This window comes from Sorex fumeus, unplaced genomic scaffold (assembly GCF_029834395.1).
Source record: "Sorex fumeus unplaced genomic scaffold, SorFum_2.1 ptg000044l, whole genome shotgun sequence".
Taxonomy (NCBI): domain Eukaryota; kingdom Metazoa; phylum Chordata; class Mammalia; order Eulipotyphla; family Soricidae; genus Sorex; species Sorex fumeus.
Window position 1 is genome coordinate 31,658,494 of NW_026606101.1, and position 13,285 is coordinate 31,671,778.

Sequence of the window (13,285 nt, forward strand, 5' to 3'; positions counted from 1 at the left end):
GCCTACCCTTTGTACTACTGCTCTGGTCCCCTAACCTAATCCTATTCCTGGTACCACATACAGTCATTCAAGCACTGACAAGAGTGATACCTGAGCACAGAGTCAGGAGTAAGTCCTGAGCACCAATGGTTGTGGCCCCAAACACCATCCCCAACACCAAAATAAAAATCTATCCTAATTCCCTGATCACTCTTATTCAAAGAATCACAGATTCATAAACTTATCAATACTTTAAGACTCAGATGCATTCCACTAATCACCATCTCTGAAAAATAATCCAAAATCCAGGACAATTTAAAATGAAGTTTCCCGTGTTTGTGGAACCACTGTGGCAGGCCCACTCACCACTGGCAACAGTCTCCTTAAAGGCAGAACCAAGAACTGGACATAAAATTCCAAGATGGCATAAGAGAATCTATTATTGTCTTTGGAACTCCCATGCTTCTGAACACAAACAAGTACTAAATCAGTGTGGAAATCAGCATAATGAAGCTGGAAAATTTATGGGCTAACAGGTTCAACCCATACTACTGGGAAAGGTGGAGGACAGTGAAAATCTCAGAGAATATATAACCCAGCAAAAGAGGTCATACTTTCTTCACTAAAAACATGGGACATGAACTCACTGGGTTGTTTTGGGGGTTTTGATTGCCTTTTTTTTGCACTCCTTATATTTTTCTTGAACAGGAGCCCACAATGCAAAATATAATAAATAAGGCCATGAGATATCTCTTAGAATCCTAGTAGGTCATGTCTTTCTATGAAAGAAGAAATATCTTTCTTATATATATTTCTAATAGCCTCAAGCAGGATTTTTAAAAACAAAAGATTCCTTCTTTTAAGTATTAAAAAAATCTTTAACACTGTCATACAATAAAAATAGGTCATATACAATAATGGTTGGAAGGGATTGCTCCAGATTGGAGATGTGTGCTGAAAGTGGGCAAACGACCAAACATGATGGTCTCTCAGTATCTGTATTGCAAACAATCATGCAGAGAGAGAGAGAGAGAGAGAGAGAGAGAGAGAGAGAAATGAGAGAAATTGCCTGCCATAATGACTGGCTGGGGGAAAGGAGGGGTGGTGGCAGAAAGAATATGGGAGATATCAGTGGAGTAAAATGTATATTGGAGGAGGGATGGGTGTTGGAACATTGTATGACTGAAACTCAATCATGAAAGCTTTGTAACTGTATCTCATGGTGACAAGGTGATTCAATAAAAATAAATAGGTCATATAAATTATATTATTATTTACTCTTATTAGTCTACTATAACCTTAACTTCTATAAAATGAGAACAATAAAACAAAAAACACCCACTTCAGAGTGCTATAGCATTACAGGCATTAGATAAAGGCATATCTGAATTCAAAAATCTATAGTCAACCTTAAAATCAACTGTTTATTTGAGTAAACAATGAGAGTCAGAAATGGGGGAAAGAGAGTAGCAGAATATAATAATACATTTTTTCATCCCAGCTATAAATTTTGATTATTTTAGAAAGCTAAAGAGGCAAGTGAATTTTAATTCAAATTTCCATTTTACCATCTGAACTGATAGATACATCTAAAGTAGGGATTCTTAACACTTTTTTCATTTTCAATCCTTTTTAACTCTAGAAATTTTTATGTAACCCTGGGTATATAAATCAAACATTTGCTGATAATAAAACAAAGAAATTTATTTTTAAGCATATTTTTTCAGAATTATAGGTTCTACACGGGTTACAACTCAGTTTAAGAAGTTAGAATCTACCTAAAATGTTTAAATAATTTATTTTTATATTTAAACATACTTAAAGGGATAGGACATTGACTTAGGAGTATAGAACATTCCTTATATGTGTTAGAGCCTAGGTTTGATCGCAAGTAGCAAAACATAACTATGATTATTATTATATACTCATCTTAAAATATTTCATTTGAATATATTAAAAATATTTACTTTACTTTTTTTGTGTGTGTATGCTTTTTGGGTCACACCTGGCAATGCTCAGAGGTTACTCCTGACTTTGCACTCAGGAATTACTCCTGGCATGCTCAGGGGACCATATGGGATGCTGGGAATCAAACCCGGGCCGGCCACGTGCAAGGCAAATGTCCTACCCGCTGTGCTATTGCTCCAGCCCCACTTTACATTTTTAAATAAATGGCTTGTGAATTCTATTTCATTCTTCCCTGATTATCAAAAAGAACAGTTCTTGATTTCTCATCTGAAGCTTCCATGTTTCCAGCTTTATTACATCTCCTCTATTTAAACAATGGAGCGATAGCCCAGCGGGTAGCACATTTGCCTTGGCCTTGCATGCGGCCAACATGGCCAACCCAAGTTCGATTCCTCCGCCCCTCCTGGAGAGCCTGGCAAGCTACCGAGAGTATCTTGCCCTCACGGCAAAGCCTGGCAAGCTACCCATGATGTATTCAATATGCCAAACACAGTAACAAGAAGTCTCACAATGGAGACACTGCTGGTGCCCGCTCGAGCAAATTGATGAACAATGGGAGGACAGTGCTATCTAAATAATACAACTATCAAATTGCATTTTGCTATCAGAGTCTTTACTCCTAACCTCCACAGTCTTTTTGTGAACACCTGGCTCTTACAAACTATAAACACAAACTATTCAAGTGAGGCAAGTCAACATGTAGATTTTATAGAAGTATTTCTTTATTACAGGATATAACCATGTGCAATGGGACAATATTCAGGATTACTTGATGAGAATCCTGCTAACACAGTCCAGAACTATGCTTGGTTCTGTTGTTGCTATTTTGCTAACCAAAACAAACCAATAAAGTGAGACAGTCATGGGAATTGCAATGCAATAAAGGCACCTCTGTAGGCTTCTTTCACTCCTTCTCCATCAAGGCATCCAAATCTGATATGCCAAGCTTGGTTTTCTTATTCCCAACTTGACAAATAAATACACAGGGCTTTATAATGTGGAAAAATATCAAGACCAGACAAAGGCTTCTTATAATGAGTTCAAAGTATTGTACAGCGGTTGAGTAATCATTTCCCATATATCCCTTTGTACGGTAGGCAAAGAGTAGCACAAAATTAATTATTCTTCTTTTCCCTTCTTCCTATATGACTGTAAGCAGGTTGACCACAATAAAGGGTACATGAGGAAATATCACTGGAGCCTTCCAAAGATGTCCTCCATGAATCAGATCACTCTTCTTCAGCCATTCAATAACCACTGCTTCCAAAGTAACTGTGACACTAACCCTTCTCCAACATGAAGAAGCAAAATGCAGAGCCTGTCAGGCAGTGTTCCATGTGTAAGATGAGAGCCAAACGCTGAGCTGAAACACACCCTTTGCAATTTCTTTCAAGGACTCCATGAGGATGTCCAATTCATTTGTTCACTCAACAAATATATATTAAGTCATTAAGCAATGTGTCAAATGAGTTTATACTCAGAAAGCATACTAGATTTAAATGGATTGTTAAATTTTATTCTCAGTTCTAACTAAAGATATTAACTAAACAATTGAGAAAGGGTGAGTAATGAGTCCAAGTGAATTGGGAATAAACCAATCACAGATCTATAAAATTTTCCTTATAATCTAGATTCCTTAAGTAGTATCATGTATTGGAGATTTGAAATACTGGTTAGTCTACAAACTAGCCAAATAACTCCTCAAAGTTGAGATTTAGAGGCTTAAAATACTAGTGCTCCTTGAAAGACGAGATAAAATGTAACTAACATTTTCCTATCTATAAAGGCAAACTTTAATATAGTCAGGAAGTAATAAAAATGAATTTTACAAAGAAAGAACATGGAAATCAACAAATGTTCATTAGTATCTACGAAAGGTCCAGGTGGCCAGTACCAATATGTAGGATAACACTGTTTTGTCCTTCCTCAGGTAGTTTAGGTTTATCAGGTCACACCCATCCCAGTGCTTGTAATTCCCACTCTTTTGTTTATTGATAACTATGCTCTCCTCCCCAGCCAGTTAATCACCTTTTCTCCCTAATCAGATTGTTAGCTTGTAAAATAATATCTTTCTAAGGACACTGAACTTGTATTGTAAGCAATGTCCTTTCTGTATGAACACAGGAAGAAAGTTAATATTATGCTTTGTACCTTGGGAGTTGATTGACTCCAAATAATATTTACTCCTGGGCACCTGCTTTCTTGACTCAGTTGCCCTTAGTTCCTAGCACCCCAAAAGCAGGGTCCCAACAAGGGACTGAATGTACCCAGAGCAAGCTGTGAGCTACCCCGGCATGGAAATGGGCCAGGCCAAAGTGCCACGATACTCAACTATAAGTTGAGGGCATGATCATGGACAAATGCTGTCATGATCCAAAAGTAAGTAACAATAAGACAAGGACCCTGCTGGGGCTAGGAAGACTAACATGGCCTGAGGACTGCGGAATGTATAGTGAGATGTTCTCAGGAAGAACCAAACTATAAATTTATATCTCTTACTGTGATCACACAGAATGACAGTCAAAGTCATGGTCACGGTCCTCCCGTTATTCATTGATTTGCTCGAGTGGGCCCAGTAATGTTTCCATCATGAGACTTGTTGTTACTGTGTCTGGCATATCGAATACATCACGGGGAGCTTGCCAGGGTTTGCCGTGCAGGCGAGATACTCTCAGTAGCTTGCCGGGCTCTCCAAGAGGAGTGGAGGAATTGAATCTGACTCACCTGGGCTGGCTGTGCACAAGGTAAATGCCCTACTGCTCTGCTGTCACTCCAGTCCTACAGCCCTACCTCTGTCTGTCTCTGTGTCTCACACAGAATGACATTGATAGAAATATTAGAAGTAGATTTACTACAATTATTTAAGTAGATTACTAGCTGAGGAAAGAACACACCCTTGTTGGGATCCCACCCTTGAGCGGATCTCCTAGTAATATGGAGTAATCTCTTTAGATGAGATTTTATCCTTGAGTTAATCTCCTGGAGGAGTGGTCTTACCTCTCATTGTTGATTTGTTGATGTTCAACCCACCTTTGTGTAACCGCCTTATGTGATTGCTATATAAACTAAGAATGTAAGCTTGGAAGCAGAGTCAGAAGTGAGAGGGCTTGGGCTCCAGAGATCCAGAGTCAGAACCAGAAGGAGAAAAGTTCCAGATTGGGGCCCAGGAGAGAAGGAGGCAGAGGAGAGACAGGAGTGAAGAGGATTGGAATAAACTACAATTGATATCAACCAGCCTGGCCCTCGTTTCTTCCTTTGTCTGCCCTAGGCCAACAGCCGTCCAGATCCAGGCCACACACAGTGGTGAGACAGAGCCATCCAGAGAGCCCGTGAACACACAACCTTCGGTGTGCTAAGATTATACAGCTGGCGTCACTGGGTGGGCTTGTTCTCATGATGGAGAGCTCCAAAGATTGTAGGAGGATGTTATAACTGGTCTACCCGCAGCTGGATTACAAATAGCCACAGAAAATTTCAGATGCTGTCTCCATATGAGTATTTAGGTTATGTTCTTGAGCGTACTACTGTACGACCTCAAAAAATTTCTATTCGCCATGATAAACTCAAAACCCTTAATGACTTTCAAAAACAGCTAGGAAACATTAACTGGGTTCACCCCTCTCTATGCATTCCCAACTTAGACCTCCATAATCTATTCCTGACCCTTGAAGGTGACTCCACCCTGAACAGTCCTAGGCAGTTAACCCCTGAAGCTCAGAAAGAATTGAATTATTTTTCTAGACCGACTCCAGAAATCCCATCTTTCCCAGTTTGCTCCTGGAGAAAAACTGTGGCTCCTGCCTTTCGATACCCCACAATCGCCCGCAGCTGCACTGGCAAAGCTTTCAGGCCCAATAGAATGGCTCCATTTGAACAACAAGGAGTCTCACACTCTGGTGCCTTATCTCGAGTTAATGGCTAAACGTATAATTAAAGGAAGACTGAGAGTCCTTGCCATGCTGGGATTTGATCCTAATATCATTGTTCTCCCTGTTCCTGTGAAAGAAACTGCCTCTATCCTGCCCCTCAGTGATGCTTTGCAAAGAACTTTAGCTGATTTTTTGGGAGAACTTTCCTCCCATTACCCAGCAGGAAAAACTTGGGATTTTTTTCAAAAGAACTCCATTTGTCATTTCCTCCATCATTCGCTCCTCACCTATTCCTGATGCTCCAGTATACTAGATTGACGGCTCTTCCTCAGGGAAGGGCAGAATTTCTGGATCCTCTGTAAACACAACAGTAAACACACCTATACTTCTGCCCAGCAAGTGGAACTTGCCACTTTGATTTATCTTCTCTCCCATGTGCCATGGCCTGCTAATAAAGTCTCCGACTCAGCTTATGTGGTTGGCCTCTTCCCTGGTATCGTGTCTGCTTCTCTAAATGTCCCCAGTCCTATTGTCCAACAATTGCTTCAGCAGCTACAAGCACTTTTACAAAAGCGCTCTGAGCCTGTTTTTATTACTCATGTCAGATCTCATTCTGGTCTTCCTGGACCTATGACTCGCGGAAATGAAGCTGCTGATCTCTTGGTGGCGCCAATTTTTACCTCCGCTGAAGAGGAGCACCAAGTCTTACACACAAAAAGCAGCAAAACATAGGATTACCAACTGTAATGAAATAGGATTTCTTTAAAAAGAATTGGGAAAAGATATTTGATGAATTATATAACACAAACATTTAAAGAACTGTTATTTTTTTTCCTAAAGAAAACTGAGTTTCCACCTAGAAAGATAGTATATGGGTCAATGCAAAGCATATATATCATTAATGCAGTTCAATCCCTGGTACTTCATGATCCCCTGAGCACTCACTACCTGTAACCCTGAAAACCTCTGAGCACTGCAGAGTGTGGCTCTGGGTCCCCCCACCTAGCACCACAGCGGAGATTATGGTAAACTCTGGCATCAACAAGACTGGAGCAGTGCCATATCCTCAGGTCACTGCATTCAGCTGCTAGCCCAACTAGCTGAGCCCCATCGAGGGATGGGGCCCTCAATATTTCTGAGTACTGCTTGGGAGGACCCCAGAAAGTAAAGGAGAAGAAAAGAATAAAAAGTTTCCAGTGGCGGGGCTGGAGCAATAGCACAGCTAGGGTAGGACATTTGCCTTGCACGTGGCAGACCCAGGTTTGATTCCCAGCATCCTGTATGGTCCCCTCAGCACTGCCAGGGGTAATTCCTGAGTGCATGAGCCAGGAGTAACCCCTGTGCATCGCCGGGTGTGACCCAAAAAGGAAAAAAAAAAGTTTCCAGTGGTTTAATAAATTGTGAACCAGATATTCCCATGTTTCAATTTGTAAAGCAAGTTTGAAAAACCCTGTTAAGTACTCACTTGCCCAACTCTCCCTGGATGTTTCAAAGCCAAACCTCCACTGGAGACAGCAGCAGCGACATTCCCCTCCTGGTCCACAACCACAGCGCCGACTGTGTCCAAAGTGCCTGAGTCATTCTCCTGTGGAGCCAAAGGATCAGAAGGATTTACTGAGTGTGGGGTATGGCAATGTGATATCATTACATGGCATTTTTTCAGTACAATCATGACATAACAAAATCGAAGCTAAAACTTGAAGAGAAAATGCAGCAATTACCTAAAATGATCTGTTATCAAGTTGCCACTTAAATCCTGTTCAAATCAAAAACGTATTCTTAAAAAATCCTGAATAAAAAATGTCGGATTACTTTTCTCTACATTATGTAAGAAGAATGTCCGTCTAGACATTTGTATTTCTTTACTTCTTGCTCTAAATTCTAAAAGCTCTAAAATATATTGATACATTATGACAGTAGTAATTTTGATAGAAAAGCTATATGTCCTACACTCCTTTTTAACCACAGATGGGGGTAGTCTGGCCAATGAAGCCACATGACTATATCCATCAAACCCATAGCTGCTAGTAGACTAACAGCTCACTGACTAACAGTTATCAAGCTACTAAGTAGCAGATAATTTCCTAACCTGAAAATAAATCTGTGACCCACTTTTTTTCACTTTGCACAAACATTGAGGATATTCATTAATTAGGAAGAAATTATGTGTGTCTATATAGCTGATGTCTATCTCTCTCTCTCTCTCTGTATCTCTCTCACACACAAACAAAATGAAACATGTTGTGGTGATACAATAGTAAGGCTTCTGTCTTACATCTCCTTTTTTAAGATTCAATTTCATGCAAATACAGATAACACAATTATCATAAAAAGACTTAAAAACAAACTGGTTCATTCAGTGAGGAAAAAAATTTATCTTCTTGAGTAGATGAGCTGAAAATACCAAGGTAAAGGTATAAATTAAACATACTTAATTCCAGCAAAGATGAATAAACCTAGAGAGAATATGCTTTTATAGTAAACAGTTTTTTGATTATTCTAACAACTCCTAAATCTTGATAACCTTATAACCTCAGATAAAGTATTCCTCCTTATCCATGTGTTATCCTGTATCTTCTACGGAAGGACTTTCCAAGCTTTATTTAACGTGCACACAAATCATCTGGAGAATCTGTCTGAATGTTTATTTTGACAGCAATTTGACAATAGGTAAGATTGTACCACTATGTGGGTGGAATTACAGGATATCATGCTGAATGAACTCAGCCAGACGCAGAGGGACAAGTGCAGAACGGTCTTTCTGTGTGGGATCTTTATATGTGGGATATAAAGAAGCACAATATGGAATCACAAATGGGCAATAACAGGAGAACCTGAGAAGGAGTTTACAGAATTGAATTTGTCAAGGATGGGGAGGTAGCAGAGGTAGACAGGAGGTGTCCCTGAGACAGTGGTGGAGAAAAGTGGACACTGTGGTGCTGGAACATCAAATGCAGGAAACTTTACCATTAACAATATTATAAATTAGAGTACTTTAATTTTTTTTGACTGTGCACTTATCAAGCTCCCAGTAATGTTGTTGTATAACTGATTCAAATACAGCTTTTCACCGGATCATTATCAGCCAAATGGCTGCCACTTTTGAGGCAAATAATTTCATAGGTTCATATCAGTTAAGAAAAATTTAAACTACCTAAGCCTAACATGGCCATAATACATTTAAAGCTCTAGTTTTTTTAAATAACAATTGGCAACAAACTATTCTACTACCATGACCATACAACCAGGTATATTTAAAATAAAGTATTGATATTATACTGATCTTTTCAAAACAACCTCATACAACTAGACATTATAAAATAACTTTCCCCACTAACATTACAAAGAATGCAAGAAATAGTATTACTTTTTAATAGGTTTTTTTTAATTAGGTGCAACAGATCACCCTACCAAGAATCCTATATAGTTTTAATGTTACATAATATATAACATACACACAATGTCGACATGATTGATAAAACAATTCTCATAAGATTTCAGTTATCATAACTTGTAAGAAAATTTACACCTCATCAAACAAATATAGAATTATACAAAAGTATTACTCATAAACAAATTTACTGTAACTCGATTTTCAAAAGTGAAAAAAAATCAAGAAAAAAATAGAGAATTCTGTTCCAAATTAAACTAAAATTCCTTGGGGCTTGTAACACCTGCAAAAATCAGAACTACTTCATAAATATTAAGAATTAGTTCATAGATTTTTTTATTAATTTTTTTAATTTATTGTCTCTATTTTGTAGGAGTTATGCATGATTGGGGGTTTGTCTTACTTTTTTTTATATTTATTTATTTTTTAATAGTGAGGCACCATGAGGTACAGTTGTAGACTTACACATTTTTGTGCTTGGGTTTCGATTATACAATGATCAAACACCCATCCCTCCACCAGTGCGCATTTCCCACCACCTCGAATCCCAGCATCCCCCCCCCCCAGTCCCTATCCCACCCTGCCTCTGTGGCAGGGCATTTCCCTCTCTCTCCTTTTGGGTGCCATGGTCGTCAAAAGAGGCATTGAGTGGCAACCATGCTTGGTCGACAGTCTACCCTCAGCATGCTCTCCCATCATGGGCGGATCCTCCCAACACCCTTCACCTGGTGTTCCCTTCTCTTTCTGAGCTCCCCCTTCCCCTAACATGTGTGGTTGTCCTCCGGGTCATTGAGTAAAATTCCTGGTACTAATCTCTGCCATACTTGGGTGTTAGTTTCCTATTTTGTTACTTTATGTTCCCCAGAAGTTCATAGATTTTTTTTCCCTTTATTTTATTTTATTTTTTTTTTACAGTTGTAAATTTACAATTTTTTGTGCTTTGGTTTCAATTATACAATGATCAGATACCCATCCCTCCACCAGTGCCCATTTTCCACCACCATGGATAATATCCCTCCCACCCCCATCCCCCTCTTCTCCCCCTGCCTCTGTGGCAGGGCAATCCCCTGTGTTCTCTCTCTCCTTTTGGGTGTTGTGGTCTGCAAAAGAGGCATTGAGTGGCAAACATGTTCAGTCCATAGTCTACTTTCGACATGCATCTCCCCTCCTGGGAGGATCCTCCAAACATCCTTTATTTGGTGCTCCCTTCTCTATCTGAGAAGTTCATAGATTTTTTACATAGTGAAAAGCAAATTTAAGGAATAATATTTAAGCGTTTTTTATGAAGTGCAGATAAATTGGGTGAAAGACAAACATTAGTATTTAGGACATAATAATTTCACAGAGCTCATTTGTGCAGAAATGAAATCTTAGAAAGGTTTAAAAGCACACAATAACTGTTACACTGTTACTATACAAAACTACTATTATATTCTTACACTCCATAAATACTCAAAAGTATATGCACCATAGTTACACATATCCGTTGTCCTTAACTGAAACATGCTACTTGCGGTACTTAAAAAAAAAAACTTTAACTACATATATATATATAAAATAAACCATACTCCCCCTCAAAATAAACACATTATCAAAAGTAAGCAAAGAGACTGCCTTTGTTATAAAATATATTGAAATGAAACTTTCTCCTTTTTTTGCTTTTTGGGTCACACCTGGTGAAGCACAGGAGTTACTCCTGGCTCATGCACTCAGTAATTACTCCTGGTGGTGCTCAGAGTACCATATGGGATGCTGGGAATCGAACCTGGGTCGGCCACATGCAAGGCAAATGCCCTACCTGCTGTGCTATCACTCCAGCCCCCAAATGAAACTTTCTTGAAGTTACCAATAAACTATTAATCATTGTTTGGTTGTTTCTCTACCACTGCTGGGTATAACACATTCATTGAAAGAATTAAATTAAGTAACTCAAAGTAACATGTATCTTAAAACAAAATTTAGTGTTGGACTTTGCATCAGTAAACCTAACCTCTAACTTCCACTTTGACTCTGAAGCGTGCCAAGTAATACCATCTCTTAATTATATGTCTCATTAATTTTTACTTTCTTCTGCACAGAGTAACTGAAATACATATATAAAATGTATGATGGATTATCCTAATACCACAATAATGACAAATGTTTGTATGAAAATGTGCCAAGCCATCATAATAGACCTTCGTCAAGTTTGTGAGTTGCAATATATCTAGCATGAACTTCCACTTGAGAAAAGCAAATTTTTGTCATTCATGAGTTTAGGAAGGCCAGCATAAGGTTTTGCCGTCTTTGAATATCTTACACATAGAATATTTACAATATTTATCTACATCGATATAGACATAAAGCTACAGATGTCATAAATTCAGATCATGCTTCATCTTCTCACAAACCAATCCTTTGTGTGAGACCCATGAACGCTTGCAACCTATCAGGAAGTGTAAATACAGTATGGTGTAGCAAGAACTATCTACTCTCATACATTCTGCCTGGCTATATCTAAGGAAAAGCGAGATATGGAGCCAAGAGTTAGTACAGAAGAGGCCTTCCTTATATTTGCCACCCTGGTTTCAATGGCCCTCCACTCCTGCACTGCATGGTCCCCTGAGCACCTCTAGGAGTAACTCCCAAATACAGGGCTGGGGATAGACCCAGTACTGCAGGGTTTGGCCCAAGGCCCTAAGCTTAAAAAAAAAATCTGAATATCCAACAGTTTTTCTCTATTCTCTTCAGAAAATCTCTTATGATGCCCCAGATTCTCGTTTGTTTCTAGCAAACTAATGTCAAGAATCTATGCTTTTTTGTTTTGCTCTTTTTTGTTTTTTGGTGTTTGTTTTGGTTTGGTATGGTTCCTCTTTAGATATTACTCAACTGTATTCAGGGCTTACCCCTGGTTAGAGCCCAGGGGAACATAAGTGGTGCCAGGGATAGTATTCGGATCAACTGTGTGCAAGGCAAGTACCCTCTGTACTATCTTTCTGGCCCAGGGTATTTATTCTTGTAAAATACTCCATTTTCTATATTTAATATGCATGAAATAAATATCCATGCCAAGATGTGATTTAAAGTAGTAGAGCAAAAGCTTAAGCTCCAGTACCATGTGCACCCCCAGAAGGCTCTGCCCGAAATGGTCCTCGCTACCTGAAGCATAGCAAGGTACATATCCCACCACAACGATAACTCACTGTATCATTGTATCACTGTCATCCCGTTGTTCATTGATTTACTCAAGCGGGCGCTAGTAACATCTCTATTCCTCCCAGCCCTAAGATTTTAGCAGCCTCCTTACTCATCTTTCCCCAACAACTGGAGGCTCTTCCAGGATCAGGGGAATGAGACCTGTTATTGTTACTGGTTTTGGCACATCGAATATGCCACAGGGAGCTTGTCAGGCTCTGCCTGCGCAGGTGTGATACTCTTGGTAGCTTGCCGGGCTCTCCGAGAGGCACACATTTATATATTTCTCTCTATGATTTGTTGCTTCCTGTCTGAACCCCTTCAAGTATTGTGTGGTAATTATGAAAAATGGGTAGGAAGAGTCTAACAATGTGTCCTGTCATGCTTTCTCTGTATCATCCAACAAAAGCAATAGCAAAATTGTTCATGATTCAGTTATACAATGCCCCCAGTTTTCCTCTCCCCAGCCCCCCACGCCCCTTCCTGCAGCCTGCCTTTATGGTAGAAACTTTGCTTCTCATCTTCCCCTGCCCTTATTTCCCTTTCAGGCACTGTGGTCTGCAATATTGTTAGGGTATCATGCATTTTACTCTACTTCCTTTCATCACTCAGTTTTTGTCCAGAGTGATAATTTCCTACTACCATTGTCATAGTGCCTGATAAATTCTTTAAAATAATATTAAATTGGGCCAGAGCAATAGTACAGCGGGTAGGGCATTTGCCTTGCACATGGCTGACACAGGTCTGATCCCCGGCATCCCATATGGCCCCCCAAGCACCCACCGCCAGGAGTAATTCCTGAGTGCAGAGCCAGAAGGTACTCCTGTGCATCGCTGGGTATGACCCCCTCAATAAAACCAAAAAAAAAAAAAAGGATAATATTAAATAATTAAATCTCATTCAA

At 39.4% G+C, this 13,285-nt stretch overlaps 1 protein-coding gene across 3 annotated transcripts in view; it reads right to left on the reverse strand.

Annotated features, from left to right (window-relative positions):
• The window catches only part of TASP1 (taspase 1), a 326,252-nt gene that overhangs the window by 163,431 nt on the left and 149,536 nt on the right, over positions 1 to 13,285 (reverse strand). For all 3 annotated transcript variants that reach the window (XR_008793468.1, XM_056121835.1, XM_056121834.1), the window contains exon 9: positions 7,282 to 7,401. Coding sequence is in view for 2 of the 3 variants with exons in the window: in XM_056121835.1 (XP_055977810.1) it covers positions 7,282 to 7,401 (120 nt within the window). In the remaining variant the exon portion in view is untranslated. The remainder of the gene's footprint in view (positions 1 to 7,281; positions 7,402 to 13,285) is intronic.